This window comes from Rhodnius prolixus, unplaced genomic scaffold (assembly GCF_049639745.1).
Source record: "Rhodnius prolixus isolate KJV_2025 unplaced genomic scaffold, Rpr scaffold_1, whole genome shotgun sequence".
Classification (NCBI taxonomy): domain Eukaryota; kingdom Metazoa; phylum Arthropoda; class Insecta; order Hemiptera; family Reduviidae; genus Rhodnius; species Rhodnius prolixus.
The window spans coordinates 261,869-281,287 of NW_027411581.1; the positions used below are offsets into that span (position 1 = coordinate 261,869).

At 34.5% G+C, this 19,419-nt stretch overlaps 1 protein-coding gene across 5 annotated transcripts in view; it reads left to right on the forward strand.

Annotated features, from left to right (window-relative positions):
* The window catches only part of LOC141451700 (prostaglandin E2 receptor EP3 subtype), a 42,112-nt gene that overhangs the window by 16,900 nt on the left and 5,793 nt on the right, over positions 1-19,419 (forward strand). For all 5 annotated transcript variants that reach the window (XR_012457041.1, XM_074123262.1, XM_074123240.1 and 2 more), the window contains exons 2-5: positions 5,801-6,150; positions 9,794-10,001; positions 17,625-17,808; positions 19,067-19,284. Coding sequence is in view for 4 of the 5 variants with exons in the window: in XM_074123262.1 (XP_073979363.1) it covers positions 5,906-6,150; positions 9,794-10,001; positions 17,625-17,808; positions 19,067-19,284 (855 nt within the window). In the remaining variant the exon portion in view is untranslated. The remainder of the gene's footprint in view (positions 1-5,800; positions 6,151-9,793; positions 10,002-17,624; positions 17,809-19,066; positions 19,285-19,419) is intronic.

Below are 19,419 nucleotides of genomic sequence, written 5' to 3' on the forward strand. Positions count from 1 at the left end.
CCAAGAACGGGAAAGGATACTTTCTCCCCACTTATTTTAGCATTCAAGTCTCCTAAAATTATTTTAACATCGTGTTTGGGAATATTGTTGAAGATTCTGAAGATTCGGATTATATCTTTATAGATAATAAATATTTAATTATTTAAAAATATTTTAAAAAAATGGGGATCTGCATACACACACACACACACACACAATATATATATATATATATATATATCCTTCTTGTTACATCCTCCAGAAGTTTCACCCTTGTTTACTGCAGATTCATTGATATAAATTTAATTTCTTTAACACCTAGTATTCTTTTTTTATTTTTAAGTTTAAAGCTCAAAGTGAGCAGGACCATTAGTTTATTGTAAATAATAATAAATTCTTTGCTAGCATTTATAGAATGTAAAAAAATCGAAAAATGGTAATGTGGACTAAGATTGGCTGGGATGCATTACCCGTCTAGTGAACTGTGAAAACAGCTCATAAACAACTTAATTGCACCCATTATCTTGTTTACACTGTCACCTTAATTGTGGTCATTAGCATACCACAGTTAGTGACTGCAATTAGAGGATGCGTACGTGGTAAATTCCAATGCAAATGTAAATATTTGACACCGTCTTGTCCAGAGAGATAAGCTGAGATGGCCGACACTGGACGCACATGGACACTGGTGGACCTAAACCGTACTACTGAGGGGGGGGGATTTAAACTAAGATATGGTGTCGGGCAGATGATAAGTGAACACTACTTGATCTGTGTTACTGTCAGTATCCTCTGATATCATTATGACAATGATATGAAGTGAAGCCCTAAGCAATGTAATTTGTCAGTTTGAACATTACCTCCGAGTAGTTATTGCTACTGTTATTTATGCACTAAAATAATGTTTGCTTGATTAAGGTTCTACTTGGAATTTAAAGGAAATGTACTCACATTATTTACGACCAGAGTAAATTTTGTTATCAATAAATTAATTCAAAAGTCACTCTGTCTGTAGGAGATGAAAATGCGAAATCTAACAGTTTGTCTGAGCGCCTGCTGGTTTAATCGAAGGTTAACAAAAAAAAATGTTGTTTTTTTTGACAGAATATATTTGTACATTATCATTATTATTTTCATTAAAATTTGGAGTAAATTTGTGCTGCTTAGCTTACTATTAGGAGGGGCTCTAAGATTAAGTATAACCTAAATATCTCCTTAACAAAAACTTACAGTTTAAAAAGTTAAGTATAAGAGTTGATTAAACGCCAAAAGGTACACAAATCAGCAAGTACCCAACATTTCATTAATACTTCATTAATATTTAAGTAATTTTACTGCTTTAATTTTCATTAATATTTTTTAGAATTTATTAGATGTCACAGACCCTTATGCTGGCCATTTTCATCTACAAAATATATTTTCAAGTAGCACTGTAGATTGACTATAATATCTATTTTATATATAACAATCAAACTATTAATTACAGGTTAGAAAGAAAAACGTTATAAAAAAAAATTATGAGGCTAAAAAATTCAAAACCTTTTTTAAAAAATGCTTACACCAACATACATCAATGATTTTGTTTATTTTATTTATTTATTTTTATTTTTAAATAAAAATTGTCGGTTTAAGTTCATTCTTCGATTAAAGTAATTGTTATTTTATGTAGTAGTCAAACGTTTGTAATAATAGGTAATAATTATCTGGCTTTATCGCAAATAATATAGTTTTCTTCAATTACATTCTCAATCTAGGTATTCATCCCACAATGTTGTATATGTGTAATATAAAATGAATAAGATATGCATATTTTTAAGACAGCTAATTATTCCAGTATTTTACTATAAGTAAAATTAGGGGGACTAAATTAAATTACAATTGAGAAATCAATAATTATTGTTGAATAATCTACTTGTTATAACTGTGTGTTATTTGTGCTCACGAATATTTCGGTAAGACGAATTCAAGGCAGTAGCCTACTCTAACTTTGTCTTTTTCTACTTTAACATGCAAGTACGTATGTTATAAGTGATTTATCATAATTGTAACAAAAAAATATTATAAGAAGTGGCCAGCATAAGGGTCTGTGACATCTAATAAATTCTAAAAAATATTAATGAAAATTAAAGCAGTAAAATTACTTAAATATTAATGAAGTATTAATGAAATGTTGGGTACTTGCTGATTTGTGTACCTTTTGGCGTTTAATCAACCCTTATACTTAACTTTTTAAACATAAGTTTTTGTTAAGGAGATTTTTGTACCTTTTGGATAGATTTTCCTTTTTGTCTATTTTGCAAAGTCACATATCTGCTTTACAGATTTTTTTTAAATTTGTAATACGCAATTCTATCATTATAACCTGATAAGGTGTTAAGTCGGAACCGTAACTACCACTGGAGAGATCTTTTTAAAGAATGATTATAGTTGCGGTCCCTAAACCATCCTCAATAACAATTTTTTTAAAAAAGCGTTTTGAATAACATAGGAAGGTATTTGTACGTAAATAGCAAAATTAAACTGCGATTTCAGTACTTCCTTTTAAGAGGAGTAAAAAAAATAAACTGCGATTGCAGAACTTCTAGGCAAAGAGGCAAAGATTTTTTTAATCGAACGACAATTCATTGATTTAAATCGGTTCACTCATTGATAATTTAAACGATTGCAGTACTTCCTCTTAGTAGGTGCAAGAGCATGATGGCATTTCACAGCCACGTAGAGGAGCTTTAACCACTTATTCGAGCTGAATTTTAACAAAATCGGACTAAGCGTTATGGAAATATTGGTAATAATAGTTTTAGAAAGGGCCTTACTTGGGGGGGGCAAACTCCCCTCCTTATGAGTCACAGCGTCGAGACTTTTAAAGTGCAAATCTGTACAAAATTTCGATTCGAATGACCATTCATGAAAATCGGTACACGTGTCGATAATTTGAAACGATTGCTATACTTCCCCTTAACAAGTGTAAGAGCTGATCGCCGCTTTAATGTTACGTAGGGGAGCCCTATCCCTATCATCCTACCAAATTTTATCAAAATCGGGCCAAGATTTACAGAGTAATTAGTAATAATAATTTTGGAGGGGGCCTTACATACATGGGGCTAACTCCTCTCCCATTTGTGGTACAGCGTCGAGACCCCCAAAAGGCACATCTACATAAAATTCCAAATCGAATGACACCTCATTCATGAAAATCGGTTCGCCCGTTTAGGCGCTACGCAGTTTACAAAAAAGGTAACAACAACAAGAAGAAGAAGAACAACAATTTTTGAAAATGTTGTTTTTGCGCATTTTTCGCATCGTTTTTCTCGAAAACTAATAAATCTATGTTATTACGAAAAAATTACAGTTATAAAGGAGGATTTGCACTATATTATAAAGAAAATTTGGGAATTTTATCTTTTATAGAAAAAGAGAAAAAAATTGTCAAAGTTGGGTGTTTTTCAACGTTACGCTTTTTCGTGCAGTTTTTGACAATCAACCCTTATACAACTGTCCTACCGGACAGTTTTAATTTTTCGAAAATTAGTTACGTAACTATTTTTCAACAAATACACATATATTTGTTTACCCTATAATAACTTTGATTTGTGCGCTCTAGGAATAAAGGAAGCCAAAATTTTGAAGATGCACGAAATGTCTTATCAGCCTCCACCACACACCTCTCCTGAGAGAGGTGAACTGTTTGAAGAATGCGGTTAGTAATGTCTTATTAGCCTCTTCCCACATCTCTTTAGGGGAATGAACTGTTCGAAGTATACGGATATGTATGCTAGTGTGGATCTCTTCGGAAGGACGAGGTGCCGCTAGAGAATATCACGGCGATTACTTTGCATAGAAAAAGGTTTCAAATTTCTCTGTTAATTTTTTCCTGTGAGAAAGTTAATTAATGGAGTGTGAATCCAGTTAAGAGGCAAATCTAATTATTTAAAATTAGGTTAAAAGAGGTTGTATTAGAAATGGATCTACAAAAGTAAGTTTAAACAAAATTAGAACAAGTCAATAAGTAAAATAAATTTATTGATTAGATTGCAGAATGCAAGAAATAAGGCAAAACCAATATGAAAATGAAATAACATTTGAACACAATACTAACTTAAAATATTGGTTGGGTCTATAGCTTTTAAAGTACGGGTACAATTTTTTACTGAAGCAACAGTGCGTCATAATGATGTGAAATGTGCTATCAGAGTGTTCTGCAACCTGACCTTAGCAGCAGTGAATAAAAAAAATTAAATAAAATAAAATTATCATAATAAATTGGACTTAACCACAATTTAACAAAATTTCAAAAGGCACATTAATAATAATAATTGAGCTGCTCACAAGAGAAAGCGCTAAGCAATGGCACGGAGGGCCTCCGTTCAAAGAATGTTGAAGGACCCCAAAGCAGAACCATTTAAATGTTCCAAACACCAACGATAAAATTGCGCAATATATGATATCTACTTTTTTAAAACTATTTTAGCATGTTTTTTTGCCTGAGACTATGTTCCGTCACATCTAGTTACCTAGGCACATTGACATGAAAACAACACATTAAAAGAATAGATTAATTAAATTCAATTGCGATAGCAAAATAAATCAATAGATAAATAAATAAAGTCATAAGGGCTTCCAATCTCCTACCAAATGAATACATTCATGGAGAATTAAAAACATTTGTCTATCCACAAAAGAACTACATTTGCTAATCATCAGCCTAATTAGAGAAGTAGTAAGTAGTTTATCATGAATGATGGAGGAAGGCCACGCTTGGTTTAAAATTTATTTGTGATCTTGATCTATCGGCTAAATACATTCAGATTAGCTGTTTATTCTCTTGAAACGCTTCATTCTTTGCTGGGAGATCGTTTCTCTAGTCTTATAATGCTTCAGACTGTGGTAGTCTGTTGATGACTCTAAGGATCCTTACCATCCATTACGGAATCTTCCCGAGAACTTGGCTATGCTTAGTTTGCTATTCTAACACTCCTATTCTCTTTTCCAAAGATAATTTTGAAGGCCTTATCTCAACAACTTGAACTCAGTCTCACTAAACCCTTGTCTATTCCTCATCTCTGTCTGCGTAAGTGGTGGACTCATGCTGACAAGCTTGATGTCACCAAACACCCCTTTTAACTTCCAGCCAAATATTCGCTTTTTAAGGTCTACAAGGTGGATCTCAACATCAAAAAATTGCCAATTACTCTGCTGAGCCAATTTCATTAATACCCTCATTGTTAGGGACACCTTAATAGGGGGAGAAACTTCTATAAAGCTGAGTTAGAAAAAATGGTACACCCGTCTCTTCGTTAATCCCATGCCCTTTATGGAAAATAACCTGCGCCACTCTATGGACGGTAAGGCACATTATCAAGCACTTTTTTTAGGGGAGGAACGTTGATTGGTTGGCGTAAACTGGATTCCCACGTGGAGGTCCCGGGTTCCTTCCTAGGAGCTTCTTACAGCTCACTGTCCGGCAGTGGACAGTGTTACTTGTAACGAGAGTACCCTGTCCGGATACCGGTAGTGCACTGAGTTAAAAAAAATAATAAAAAATTATAGAAAGGGAAAAAATCAAGCACCTTTGCTGGCCAGGAGTGATTTTGTGTGCCTCAGAAGAGATATTTTTATTTTCCTCCATCTTTGGGTGTAGAAACATGATAACAATACTTTATTTAAACTTAATAAATTATTATTTATAAATTATTTAAATTATAAATTACTTTTTTAAAAAAAACTATTTTAACAATATGGAAAGCCACTATTTGCGAAAATTCCATGATGAATAGTGCTTGGCAGCGAAGCAAATTGTGTGTATTAAGCGATTTGTCTGCAGGGTTGTGCTAACTCCAGCGGCAGATCAAGCGTTCAAGACTCGAGCATGTATTGTAGCTGGTCTTTCAGTGTTGGCATGGCAGCCTGAAACTAACTGCCACTCATCATGGCCTACAACTCTTCCGAAGGCAACGTCACACAACTTTTCGATTTAGTGCTCAACTCTAGTGTACACTTAGTAAACTCTTCGGCTGGTAGTGTTGGTAGCCCAGCTTCTGGCGGAAGTATTCATCGTGATGTACTCATCACAATGCTCTACCTTCTTGGCTTTCTGGGCAATGCTACTGCTCTGGCACTTCTCTTTGGAAGTAAATCTGCTCCAAGAAATCCTAGGCTATCTTTAATGCTCAGGTTGGTAAAAGTTATTTCAAATTAAATGTATGTGTGCGTGCAAGTGCGATTGTGTAAGTTGGAAAAGACAACTCTTCTTTTATTTGGTAAATTTTACAATGTGCTTTTTTTTTTAATTGGGGTAAGAAAACTATCCTTTTAGAAAACTCGATTTTATTGAAGCAAAACTAACATAGCATTATTTTCGTCGTTATACTGGATTCTAACGTGGAGACCCTGGGTTCGAATCCAGCGGCTGATTCTTAGATTTTCTCTTCCTAGGTGCTTCTTCTTTCTAGGCGCAGCTCACTTTCCAGCGGTGGACTGTGTTGTCTGTAATAGAGAACACTGCCCAGTGCTGGCAATGCACTGAAAAAAGCTCCAGGGGCCAATGACCTCAGATGTTGACGCGCGTTTAATAAAAAAAACATTTTCATGGAATGATTTACTTTTTATTTATGTAATAAAATAATATGATGCTTAGAAACATTCGTCTTCATATGTACTACAACACGGAAAAATATATCTGGAAAATAAAAATTAATTTAATTCTATTTCTGAAAAATGAAAAGGAAATCTTATCGTGGTGTATGCTGACTATTTTTGCCAACCATAGATGATTAGACTACACTTCAACAGTTTTAATTAAAATTTGAAAAAGAACTTGAATGTGGTGTTAAACAAGCAACTTTATAGAAGTTCACTAAGTCACCAGTCTTTTATATTTCGGAACCTCCCCCCTGCGGTTCAGATTCGCCCAAGACCTCTTACCCCAAAAAGCATTATTCTTATTAACGTAAGCGTTTTTGACAGATTAAAAGCATTCCGTAAAGTAGCCAGACCCCAGAGTTTACTCCCTAACGAAGGTCTCATTGAATGGTGGCCATTTACATTTTTATTACATCCTCTCTCTCTCTCTCTATTGCGATCGTGTCAAATTTTCGATTTCGTGTTTTCTTCGGAGATATCAGTTTCGAAGCCCTTGAAGTGTGTGTGGGAGGATATTCTCATATGAACAAAGTATTTAGAAACAAAAAATCGCAGAAAATTGAACCTTTATCCTACCTGGGGATCTGACTGCATCCTAGCGGTCAATCCCCCAACTAAAAGCAGTATTTTAGTTGGGGGATTTTGGACGATTTCAAGATTTTCTGAGCAATTTTTTTCAAACTTTTTGCCCACATTGTACTCATGATATTCTAAACGTTTGGGAGAAGGGGTGTTCAGACTTTACCCCAAGAACCCCACATGTTATAAAATTACTTTAATGTATGGATGAAATTCCCAGTTTGATGAAAATTCCATCACCTCAAGTACCACTTTACTAAATGCATTATTTACTACTTTGAGATTTTCTTAAATTTAGCTTTTCGTATTTCCTGTAAACTTTCTATTCTCGCTTCACTAATGTTATTTACAACTTTTGTTCGATAAATTTTTCCAGGGCATTTCGATTTGAGGAACTCTTGGAATTATACCATTTTAGTATTATGAACGACTCTGCGTGTTTTATATTACAAAGGGGGTAAATGTCTCATTAAATTCTGGGGTGGAAGAAAATTTTAAAACTACCAGAAGTATCACTTTATCAATGTTTTTTTTCACGTTCTCAAGATTGTCTCCTAAATTTCCTCTGGAGTTCGGATTTTTATATAAAGTAAATGATTTTTCAAAAAAATAAAATAAAAATTAAAACCGATCTTCACGAAAATTTCGAAGCCTTGAAAATCAATCATGGAACTTTCAAAGTTTTCTAGGTTTCATTCAACCCTCACAACCGTAAGGATCCCCTGTACGATGGATGGGTTTGTAGATTTTCACTAATTGGTATACTAAGTTTTAGATAAAAACTAATTGTGTTTACGTTCTAAATCAACAGTAACATGTCATGTCGTTATTTTACTTTTTCACCCTCCAATAAAAATTGTTTTTCAATGTTAAGAATTGTTTCTGGCATTTGGGGTGTGTTTTATTGTTCGTTTATGTGAACCACTTGAAAATTGTAAGAAGAGAGAGTCATTCGCACCAGATTTTCGTCACTATGCACTGGGTGTATGTAATGAAGTCAATGTTAAAAAAGAAAAAGAACAAAAAGTAAAAAATGTATGTTTCAGATTCTTCTTGAAACGAAGTCACAACAAATAAACAAAATTGGAAATTTTGGAGAGTTTCATCCACATCAACATATTCAAACAAGTAACGGAATGTTCACGTTTAAAAGCTTCGAAGATATCAATAGCGCTGATTATGGAGTCTTAAAAAATAAGCTAAACATTACTAATCAACTCAAAATACTCAAAACAGTCTCATGAAATTTTCATTGGTTTTTAACACAAACACACACCTTTATGCAATCAACTCCTGCTCCTTGACTGTTGCAGGGGCACTTTCCCTGTAGAGTAGTTAGATAAATTTCTCTACTGGAAAGTCTGCATTATGAGAACAGTATTATGAATTTAAATGAAATGTCAAAATGAAAGTACGTATTTTATTGTAATTCAGTTTTCTGAAACTCAACCAACCCGCATAGCTCCACCCTGAAGAAGGCAATATATTTGTCAAAATTTTTATTTGGACCTATTCTTTGCTAATTTGAATCCTTAATGTGTCATTAGCATGCCAATCTGGAGCCTCATGAGCAGCAATGACACTTGTTAATCCTATCTGGCTTCCACTTCCTCTGTGGCAAGGTAGTATTAACTCTCGACAACTTTTTTATTTCAAGATCCAAGCCTCATTTCACCACTTTAATTCATTCATTCTATCATTCTTGCCAATAAGTACATTCACAGGCTGAATACACGCTCGCCAATAAATAAATGAAAACTTCAAAAGTTACAAATTCTATCATTCATACTAGAGGAAAGCACTAGATTTTCCCTTCCCCTTTAAAATAATTGAACTCACTTGATTAAAGTGAAGTTTTTGATATTCTGAATATTAATTTTGTTATTTGACAAAGAAAGTCATGAAATACTTTTTTGTCAAAAACCCAAAATAATATTTAAACTATTTTAGTGTTAAGTCCCCTAAGTAAAATCAACATTTACTTGATATTCCTTCCATAAATTTCGAACTTACCTTACTTAACTAATGAATAGGATGAAAAAATACTGCCAATTTCAATCGTATTTTGAATTTTTTATTCTGCCGATCTTTCGACCTAGGGACTAGGTCATCTTCAGGCCTAATTTACAATGTAATATTTTACATCATTAAAGGTTGGTGCTTCTTCTGTCTTGTCTGCTCATGGAATCCATCAGTCAGAATCAGTCACAAAAAATAATGAAGATATTGATAAGAAACTTCAGTATTTTAATATTTACAGTCACCGCCCTGCTTCCTGGCAACTTTGCCTTCAGTTGAAATATTTCTTCTTTTTATTTCAACGCATACAGTAAATTATTTCAATCTATGATGAAACCTATCGTCTTGCTAATCCAGATCTTGGCGCACTGATTTTCAAAAATATTAATTTTCCATTACTCTATTAAAAATGTTGGAATAGTCCATACTGCGTGATTTGACGCTTTGGTAATTTCTATGGGTTTGTAACTACTGGTCTTTATCAAGGCAGCAGTAGACCATTTGCATGTTGACACTCTGAACTGTAACACTCTTTATCTTCTGGCCGTACTAATTGTCATTGACTATTTGATTGCAGATGCTTAGCAGTGAACGATCTGACAGCTGTGCTCGGTATGTGGATTCTGATGAACCTCAAGTCCTACATAGCCGGCCTGGCAAAACAACACTGGCTCTGTTCCGTCAGAGTTATCTGGCGAAGTTTTGGATTGGGCTCTGGCTGCATCGTCTGCATCATGGCCATCGACAGGTGGATTGCACTGTCTATTCCCTTCTTCTATCACAGGGTACGTCATTTAAAAAACCCTCTCTCTCTGGTATATAAATAGGCTAAACATGCATTCATACATATAACTGCAATGCGCACGCACAATGCCTAATATTTACATAAAATAGAAATACTATTTTTGTTACTTTTAATCCGCGTCTTTTAATTCTTTCGATTTATTTGCTTTTAGTAAAGCATGTTCTACATGTAGAGATAAAAATAATAATAAGGTCAATGTTTCGAAAAAAAATATATTCATAAATTTTCGATTATAAGATTATAATTCTTGGATGCATCGTTCCAAAATCAAACTCGGTATTCGGGACAAACTCGGAAGTGATTTCTTTGTCTAATTGCCACATAATATAATGATGGGTTAATCTGTACAGGTGCCTTCTACATTGTTTTTCTAAATAACCACCTAGCCAGTCTGCTGCAATTGCATTGAATAAAAAACAGTGTGCCATACAGAAAGATTGAAAAAAATTTGTGGAGAAACATCTTCACTCTGTCTAGTGTACAAAATGGAAGTCTGCTCGAAGGAAGATCCTGAAGGCATCATTGATGAGGAGTAAAATGGAGAATGAATGTGTTTTCAATATTTTCATGTTAGAATAAAGTAAGGAAACTGAACAAAGAATTAGCACCTTAGTTCTGAAAGAGTCTCAATTGTTTTGAACCTGAAAATAGAAAAAGGTTTAAAAAACCCTGAAACTGATTGGCACGAAGGTTTGCCTGGTTTCAATTCAATCTGCTGTTTTGTTGACAGCTGAGTATTTCGGTTTAATAGTTTCAATGCACTTACGTATCTCTCGATTGCTTGATAGCACAATATCCACTTATACCTTATTTGGTGTTGGAAACGTCTCTACGCTAATGATGTACAACACTTAATAGTCACTGTCAAGAAATAGTTTGTATTTTATTCTGAAGGTGACTTTAATATAGTAAACTACGTTGGGATTCACTGCGGCTGTTGATGACTTAACTTCTCTTTAGACTTTGTAGAAACCTAAGAAATGTATGAAAACCTCCTTAAGAGAATAAATATGGTACCTATAGATCCCGGCAGCTGCGGAATCCAGAGTATTGTACTAGCAGACCTCTACTTAGCCAACCAGCTTCTAGACCCAATCTATGGGCGCTGAGCTACAGTGTGGCTAGAGTGAGACCTACCCGGACGAGTGCCTCTCGTCAGTAGGTGCAAGAAAATTTAGCAGCATCTTGCAAGATTTGAAATACCATTATAAGGAGAGAATTTTTTTCACGCTACCTAGACGTACAAATATCTACTATTTTAATGGCACTTCTAGAGGCGGGAGGCTTAAGGTCAGAAATGAGATCTTCGTTGGAGTGTTGGATAAGTCAGTTTAAGCGAAGGTGTAACTAGGCTCTGGTCTAGAGGTATTTCATTAAACTGTTTCACATATGTTGCCAATTTCCACTTGAATTGACTGAAGCCTCTCTAGAACTCTCAACAGCCGTTGGACGAGCAACGCAAGTGATATTGTGAGTTGCTTAGGATTGGATTACATTAATCACAATGTTGCTGCAAGCAAGTGAAAAAGAAATGCAAGCATTTATTAGACAGGAAGGAGCATATTTGAATCTTCTGTGAGGTAAGAGGTAAGAGAAAAAATTATCTTCACGAGAAGGACATAAAACAGGCGCCTTATTACAGTCGTAAAGATGCTTTTATTTCTGCAAAACATATAGCCTTTGCTCTTTTAATTAAATTAAATTCCAGAAGTTAAATGCTTTTTGGCGAATTATTCATATGGCCGCTACTTAACCAGTCGACCCACTGCCTGACGTCACCATCTATTTTTGGTTTCAGTTGTAGCACCAAAGCTTGCAAAATTAGCTAAAATCATAGATTTTAACCGAATTCAATCGACCAAACTCGATCAAAATCCATTTCAAACCGACCCTAAAATTTTGCTCGCTCTTGTAGGTTGTGACTGTCACTGGAACAGTATAAAGGGAATTGCTGCAATTGATGATAATATGGAAAATTAGAATGAACGAAGAAAAGGATATCAATGTTTCTTTCATCTTACGTCACAGGTCGTGCCGCTGCTATCCTTAACCATACCCTTATCCTATCAGCTGACACCATTAAAGTATTTAAGCATTTTTATAGACAAAAGAGGATTTTTATAATGCTGGAATTCCCTTAATATATACTAAAAAGAAAAGAAAAAACGGACGATACAAACTATCAATACATAATAAAATACAAACACAAGATAGCAATAGGATTTATCGAACTTGTGGAATTGAGGTGGGGCATTCAACCAAAAATACTCCAATCTCCCCACTCAATAATCTCTTATTATAATATATATCACAGGAAAGAGAGCTGTGGAAGCCCCCCAAAGTGAAAATCTGATGGAAACTCAATCTCTCGACTTGCGCGTTATCTTGACCAATTGGTTAGACCCAAAGGATTTCTATAAACTCGCTCCTACCGTCTACTTAATGTGCAAAGTTTGTTATATCTTTCTTCCCACAAGTTTTTCTATTATTATTTTGAAGGAAGCGTCACTAAAAGCAAATAGTTTAGACCGAAATAGGCTACAATAGTTGTCAGTTTGCTGGTCACGTTGGCCATCTTTTGAATTATTTATCACTTTTTTTGTCCTTCATAAACTAATTTATTTATTTTTTATCGTACGTAATAAATATTTCTGATTATCTAATTATAAACACCGGACAGAAGTTATTTGCACTTAACTAATTGATAGGCAAGTGGCGGCGTGATGAGGTGGCGCATGAAAAGAAGACTAGCGACCACCCGGACTTCTCTCTTCAAAATTTCGCCGGAAGTTTTACTCTCCTTGCTACTTGAGTGGCTTCCTGCTTCAAAGGAAATCAGAGGAGCCTGTGAACAAAGAGGATTTGGACTTTCCTCCAATTGGCTTTTCGTACCCACCTACTAACAATGTTTCAGTAAGTTCTATTCCATCTATCCATCTCTCTGGAGAATAAAGAATACTGCTCGAGTCACTTTCTAGATCCTGCCTTCGATAAGATTCGCTCCCTGTTTACTCATTGTAATGTGTGATTTAAAAGAAATTGAAACCAGTTCAGGCCTCAAGTAACTTTTGACAACATCTGGTGATGTGACGAATATCCATGATTTCAACAGAGTGCGAACCCAACTACATTTGCACATTTTTTCTATCCTTAAATGTAATAAAGTTGATTTCCCTTATAAAATATTGGAAGCGGATAAAAGTTGTTGTTGTAGTATTACAGCAACTGACTGGTGGAAAACAAGTCCCCAAATTAAGATAGTGCGGGGGAAGGCAGTAAGTTCTCAGTCTTGACGTAATAAATCATCTCTCAAGGAATTCATAGTTGGAATCCCATTGGTTGAGCAAGCTGGTTGTTGCGGCTGACTTATATCTTTTTAATTTAATTTCCCCTTCAAGAGGTTGGGAGGGGAGATTGACACCACTGTCCGTGATGCTATCAGGCGCCTTCCTATTTCGTACCGCCAGTAGCAGCAATATCGCCATCAACTCTAATTCTTCATATAAAATTTAATAGAAAATAGATGTTTTTAAAGTGTTAGGCAATCATCTAAAGACACTGTGAACTATATTTAGCCCATATTAACTGTGATATTTTGTATCAAATCTCACGAAAATTTGGTCCTCATACTCACACGACTTTTATTTATTCTAATATTCTCATATTCAATGGCAATATTCTGAGGTGATCCAGCAAACTTGGAATTTTGATACCCTTTCAACCCTTCTTGACGGTTATAACTAGGGAACGGATTCGTATGTATTTACATATTTTTTTCTAGGCAATTTACAGACGTTTTTCAACTAGAAGTATTCATACTGACACTTTTTAAGCCGTTTGAGTCTACTTTTATTTCACATATTTTCACATATTTGGATGTTATCGCATATTTATACATATTTGATTAAAATAAATAAATATTTCTACATATTTAATCAAAATATGTACATATTTTTTCATATTTTTCATTTTGGGCATATTTTCATAATTGGGAGGTGGTTGACAGGAACTGTGAACCACAGACTAGGGCACAGACTGTAGGGCATAGGGACAACATATCAAAGATGGACCGATTTGGGTGTCAGTTGATGAAACCACTGACGTTGAGGGCAGGTATATTGCCGATGCAGTTATTGGAAAACTTGACAGTGATGCTGATGTGGATTCAAAGCCATTCCTTTTGAACTGTGAGGTTCTCGAAAAATGCAATCATTCCACCACTTCACGATTCTTCGATGCCTCTGCCTCAATGCATATCCTATGGCCCAGTGGAGTTTTGAACGAAAAAGTTCTTTTGTTTCTCTCTGATGCTGCCCCCAACATGGTCAAGGCTGGGCAATCTATTCAGGTATTTTATCCTAAGATAATTCATGTGACGTGTATTGCTCATGTCTTGCATCGAGTAGCAGAAACTGTCCGATCTTTGTTCGGTGACGTAGATTCCTTAATCTCCTCGGTTAAAAAAGAGTTCTTAAAAGCACCAAGTCGCATTAAAATGCTAAAAGATCTCTATCCAGACTTGTGCCTTCCACCAGAACCAATATTGACAAGATGGGGTACTTGGCTGGAAGCAGCTCAGTATTACTATGAAAACTACAATAAAATCAAGAATGTCCTTTCACATCTCGAAGACGAAGCAGTAGCGATAAATACAGCCAAGTCTTTATTCGAGAAACCTAATTTAAGGAACAACCTTGCATTCATTTCTGACAATTGCGTATTTCTTGCACAAGCCATTACCCAACTTGAGTCCCAAAATGTTCGACTGACAGAAAACGTGTCCAACGTTAAAAAAGTCATCGAAAAGGTGGAAGGAATACCTGGGAGAAAGGGAGATCTGATCAGATCAAAATTGGTAGAAGTACTGAGCAAGAACAAAGGGTGGGAGACCATCTGCCAGATTTCTGATATTATCAGTGGAACAGAAGTCACCTCAGAACATCGTGTACCCTTTACAACCAACGAGATAACTTCTTTCAGCAAGGCACCTATAACATCTGTAGAAGTTGAACGATATTTTAGTCGTTACAAGTCCATCTTACGCCCAGATCGTCGTCACTTTACGTTCCAACATTTGAAATTTCGAAGAGTGAAGTTTTCAAAATTGAAAATTTAACATATCTTTTTATAAATAGTAAAAATGTTCTTTGTTGTATAAATCATTATAACTTGTAAAAACAAATTATTTTGTTCCTAATAAATTATTATAAATTGTAAAAATGTTCTTTTCTTGTATAAATAATTATAACTTGCCCCCCCCAAAAAAAATCCATTTTCATAAAAAAAAAAATGTCCATTTTACTTAAATATTCCAGAAAATATTTTAAGAAAATCACATATTTTCCACATAATTGACGAAAATAAATGCATATTTTAATTAAATATTTGGCATTTTTAAGTACATAAAAATCCGTTCCTTAGTTATAACTGAGGCAACGGTGCAATCACTGACTTGGCATTTAATAAGGCGTTAAGTTCCCTTTATAAACATTTTCAAGAAAAGTATGTCGAATAAACATTGTAGATTTACGAGTTTTTAGAGAAAATCCTAGGAGTTAATTGGGGAAAAAGTGAAAAGTCCCCATAGTTTTGTATGAGGAATTTTTCTTCAAGTTCTGAATTTCAACAACACAATTAACCTAACCTAATTTAAAAGCACATAGAGTGGCACTTTACTAAATGACACTTCAGAACGAATCCTCTCTCGCGAATAAGGGTCGCCCTTAAGCGAATTTTCCTGCAAAAATGTTTTATAAACAAACCTTCAAGATCTAAATGGATGCAGTGAATATAAGAACATTAAAGAGCGATTTAGTAGAATTTCTCAACCAATCAGAAAATCCGTTTTGAGAAGTGGTACTTCCGGTGAGGGTTTGTAGTCGCTAACTTTTTCTCAGGACCCAAGACCCAACGAAATGGAAAGCTAGAACTTCCTACAACTTTTCGTTTACAGCTGGTGACTTCACAGGCAGACTATCTTCTTAAAAAACACTTTTTCTGACTCAACGGACATCAACAAGATTTTTAATAATTTTCTATGAAAAAGAGATTGACTCTGTGAGGTGTAGAGAATTTTGTGTTCATAATTAAAGACAAATAAAAGTCTTCCAATTACAGCTAGTCTTTAAATTTTACTACTTCAATGATTCAACATCTTAATTATTAAATTAAATTAAGTATATAATGCACATTTAGCGATAACAATATCCGGTCAGGTAGTAGGAGACGTATAGGAGAGGAGCATTAGGCCAAATTAAGTATAAGGCCATGTTTGGACCAGTTTTCCACGAGACGCTGGAAGCTGTTGTGTGCTGGTCCTCAGCAACTTACCCCTTTAACCCTTTAGGCGTTGGTGTACTGAGCAACAAAACTCCGAGTGCTGAGCATCCTAGTCCCATTACTAAGCATCACCACCCCGTCTACTGAGCATCAACGCACCCTGTATTGAACATTCTAAAATTACTGGCTGCAAATCATTATTAATTGGCTAATTTTATAATTATTTTACCAACCTATAGGTTATTAATCCAGTGTTATCTTCAATATTATGCCACAACAGATTGCATTGTGCGGCCTTTCGGGCGGTCTAATCAGTGAGATTGTTCCCAGAATAGATTTTTATTGTCAGTTCTTAGTTATCGCCTCCTAGAAACAATAAATCTCAAAGATTAGTATTCTTCGTGGATTTAATGGAAGTTTTGCTTACATTAGAACATATTTATTGAGGCTGATTGAAAGAAATCGTGCGTTTAAACGATTCTGGTTCATTTATTGACTTAAATTTAGATTTATAAAATTATGTGCGCATTTAATGTTTCCTTTGGTTAGAATTTATTAAATACGCAAACAAAACTTTATATTCAAGCGTTTAAGTTATTTTATCGATTAAAAAATAAAATTATTTTAAACTAAAAATTTAATTTAAGACTAATAGAAAACACAAAAGATTTTACTAAGAGTTGTAAGTTGAATAGGACATGGAAAGGGTTCTTAAGTTCTTTGGGTTGGGCACTCTTAGATGGTACCAATCATTTTCTTGATTTCTTTTTTTTTTTCTTGATTGGTGAATTTGTAAACGACATGCATTTATTTATTTATTTGCATGTGTTGTAAGCGCTTCATGACCTCTTAGAGGTGGTCGCAACTTAAATTTAAGAAACAAAAAATTAAACTTTAATCTGTAATTTTTAAAATTTTCTGCTATCTTAGATGCGCTAGTTGCTTACTGGACTTAAAAACCGTATAAACAAAGTCCAACCGAAAAAGTAAAACCGTATAAACACTTTCTCTTTCTATGTAAGGCAAGTACTTGGATATCATTTATGAGGTCGCCCAGGTCTAGAATGTCGTAAATAGCGGTTGTTTATTTTAATGGTTGCCACTTTTAACATCTATCAATAATTCTTCACTCTCTCTTAATAAAATATAAAAATCTTCTTCATATTTTCAAAGTCAGACAGATGTAAGGTAAGGCTGAGTTGGTCGACTTAGTTTTGTGGCGCCGGCCAGCCTGCCGTTAATGCGTTGCTCTGCTCCTGTGCATAGTTATACAGCTGCAAGAGAAAGCGTGCAGAGTACATCTTATTGGAAATTTGTTTTGCAGCACGTAACTCTGGGCACGATAAGGAAAGGAATCGTCTCTCTATGGCTGGTCGACCTGCTTATCGTGTGCCTGCCTTTCTTCGGCTTTGGCTCCTACTACGACCGCACCAGAGCTGCCTGCATCAGGTATAAGTTTGCGGAACATCCGGCCGACAGAGCTTATGCTTACCTCTATTTATCGTTTGGTAAGTTATTCTGTCAAAATCTTTTAATATATGTATATTCTTTTAATCTCATACTTTATCATCGTCCCTTTTAAGTGTTTGGTCTTAGTCTAAACGCATCAAAAAAATTATCCGGAAGAACTGTTTCACTGTAATATTAAACTCAGATAAATGATTTTTCGATTACTGAGGTGCGGCTATAAATTAAAGAAAAAAAGAAAGTTTTTTTACCGACCTTTATTAGTATAATGCAAATTAATTAGCCCAGAAATCTCTAAAATTTATTATAGTTTAGGTAATTTAAAATTCAAAACACTAAAGAAAACAATTTTATAAGACAAAGCTTTTTACATTTCTTTAACAAAAACTTAAAAAGTCAAGTATAAGGGTTGATTAAACGCCAAAAGGTGCACAAATCAGCAAGTACCCATCATTTCATTTATGCTTCAGCTCGTAATTTCAGCCATTTAGAAACGTTCGAAAAAGATTGTGTTTTATTAAAATTTTATAACCATAACATCATTTAAGTAATTTTACTGCATTAAATTTTCATTAATATTGTTTAGAATTTTTTCAAATACAAAATATTTGTTCAGTAAAGTATAGCATGCATTTAACTGAGATTGATTGAGAACTTATCAAACTAATAATCTTTAAATCTTTAAAAATCGATAAATAACAGCCATGTGCAAATGAGCAAACAAAATGGTGGGGAATAATAGGTGAAACATGACCCATAATTTCCTTTTCCCTACTTCCCAAGAAAATAACCATTATTCCCAAATTTTCTGGTTACCCTAACATTATTAGAACAGAAAACAAGACATTAAGCAAGAAAAATCTTTTATTTTTTATGTTTCTATTTAAAAAATTTATAATTGCGTAATTTGATACTTCATTAAATAAATTGTAAACAATCAAAAAAAATTGAACGTTTATTTTTCACAGAAATATTTTTCAATAAAGAATTGGCCAATCACAGTGAATAATGGAAGTGTGAAAAGTCGGTTGGTAGAAGAAAATCGCTTAAATGATACTATTGTTATAAAATTTGAATAAAACAAATAAGGTGTTTTGAACTTTGTACGTAAATAGCTGAAAATACGAACTGAATTATGAAATGTTGGGTACTTGATGATTTGTGTACCTTTTGGCGTTTAATATAGTTGACTTTTTAAACTGTATGTTTTTGTAAATGAGATTATCATTTGAGCTATCTGGCATCAGTTGTTCAGAGAGAGAAACCAATTGATTCATTAGATGCATGGACTGTTAATAGGATTGCTGCTATGTGCATGCTTGGTGACGTGTAATCTAGCCGTGATGCGAGTTCTTCTATCGCCTGTAAACTTGCAGAGGAAGTCGCACGTTTTAGTGAGGAGGATATCCAGAAATAGAGATCTCACCTACAATGCTTCCACTTCAGAAGAACTGGCCTTCGCTAAAGTGATGGGACTGCTGTGCCTGGTTTTTGTGATATGCTGGTTACCGCAGTTGGTAAGAGTTTATAAGAATCTACCCATAAATTCGATTCTAACTATTGACGGCTCGTGGCATTCGAAGAGAAATAGAAAAACTTGGGAGAAAATTTGCCACGGCATTTCTAATAGTTTCTAATTCTTCTAGGCTTAG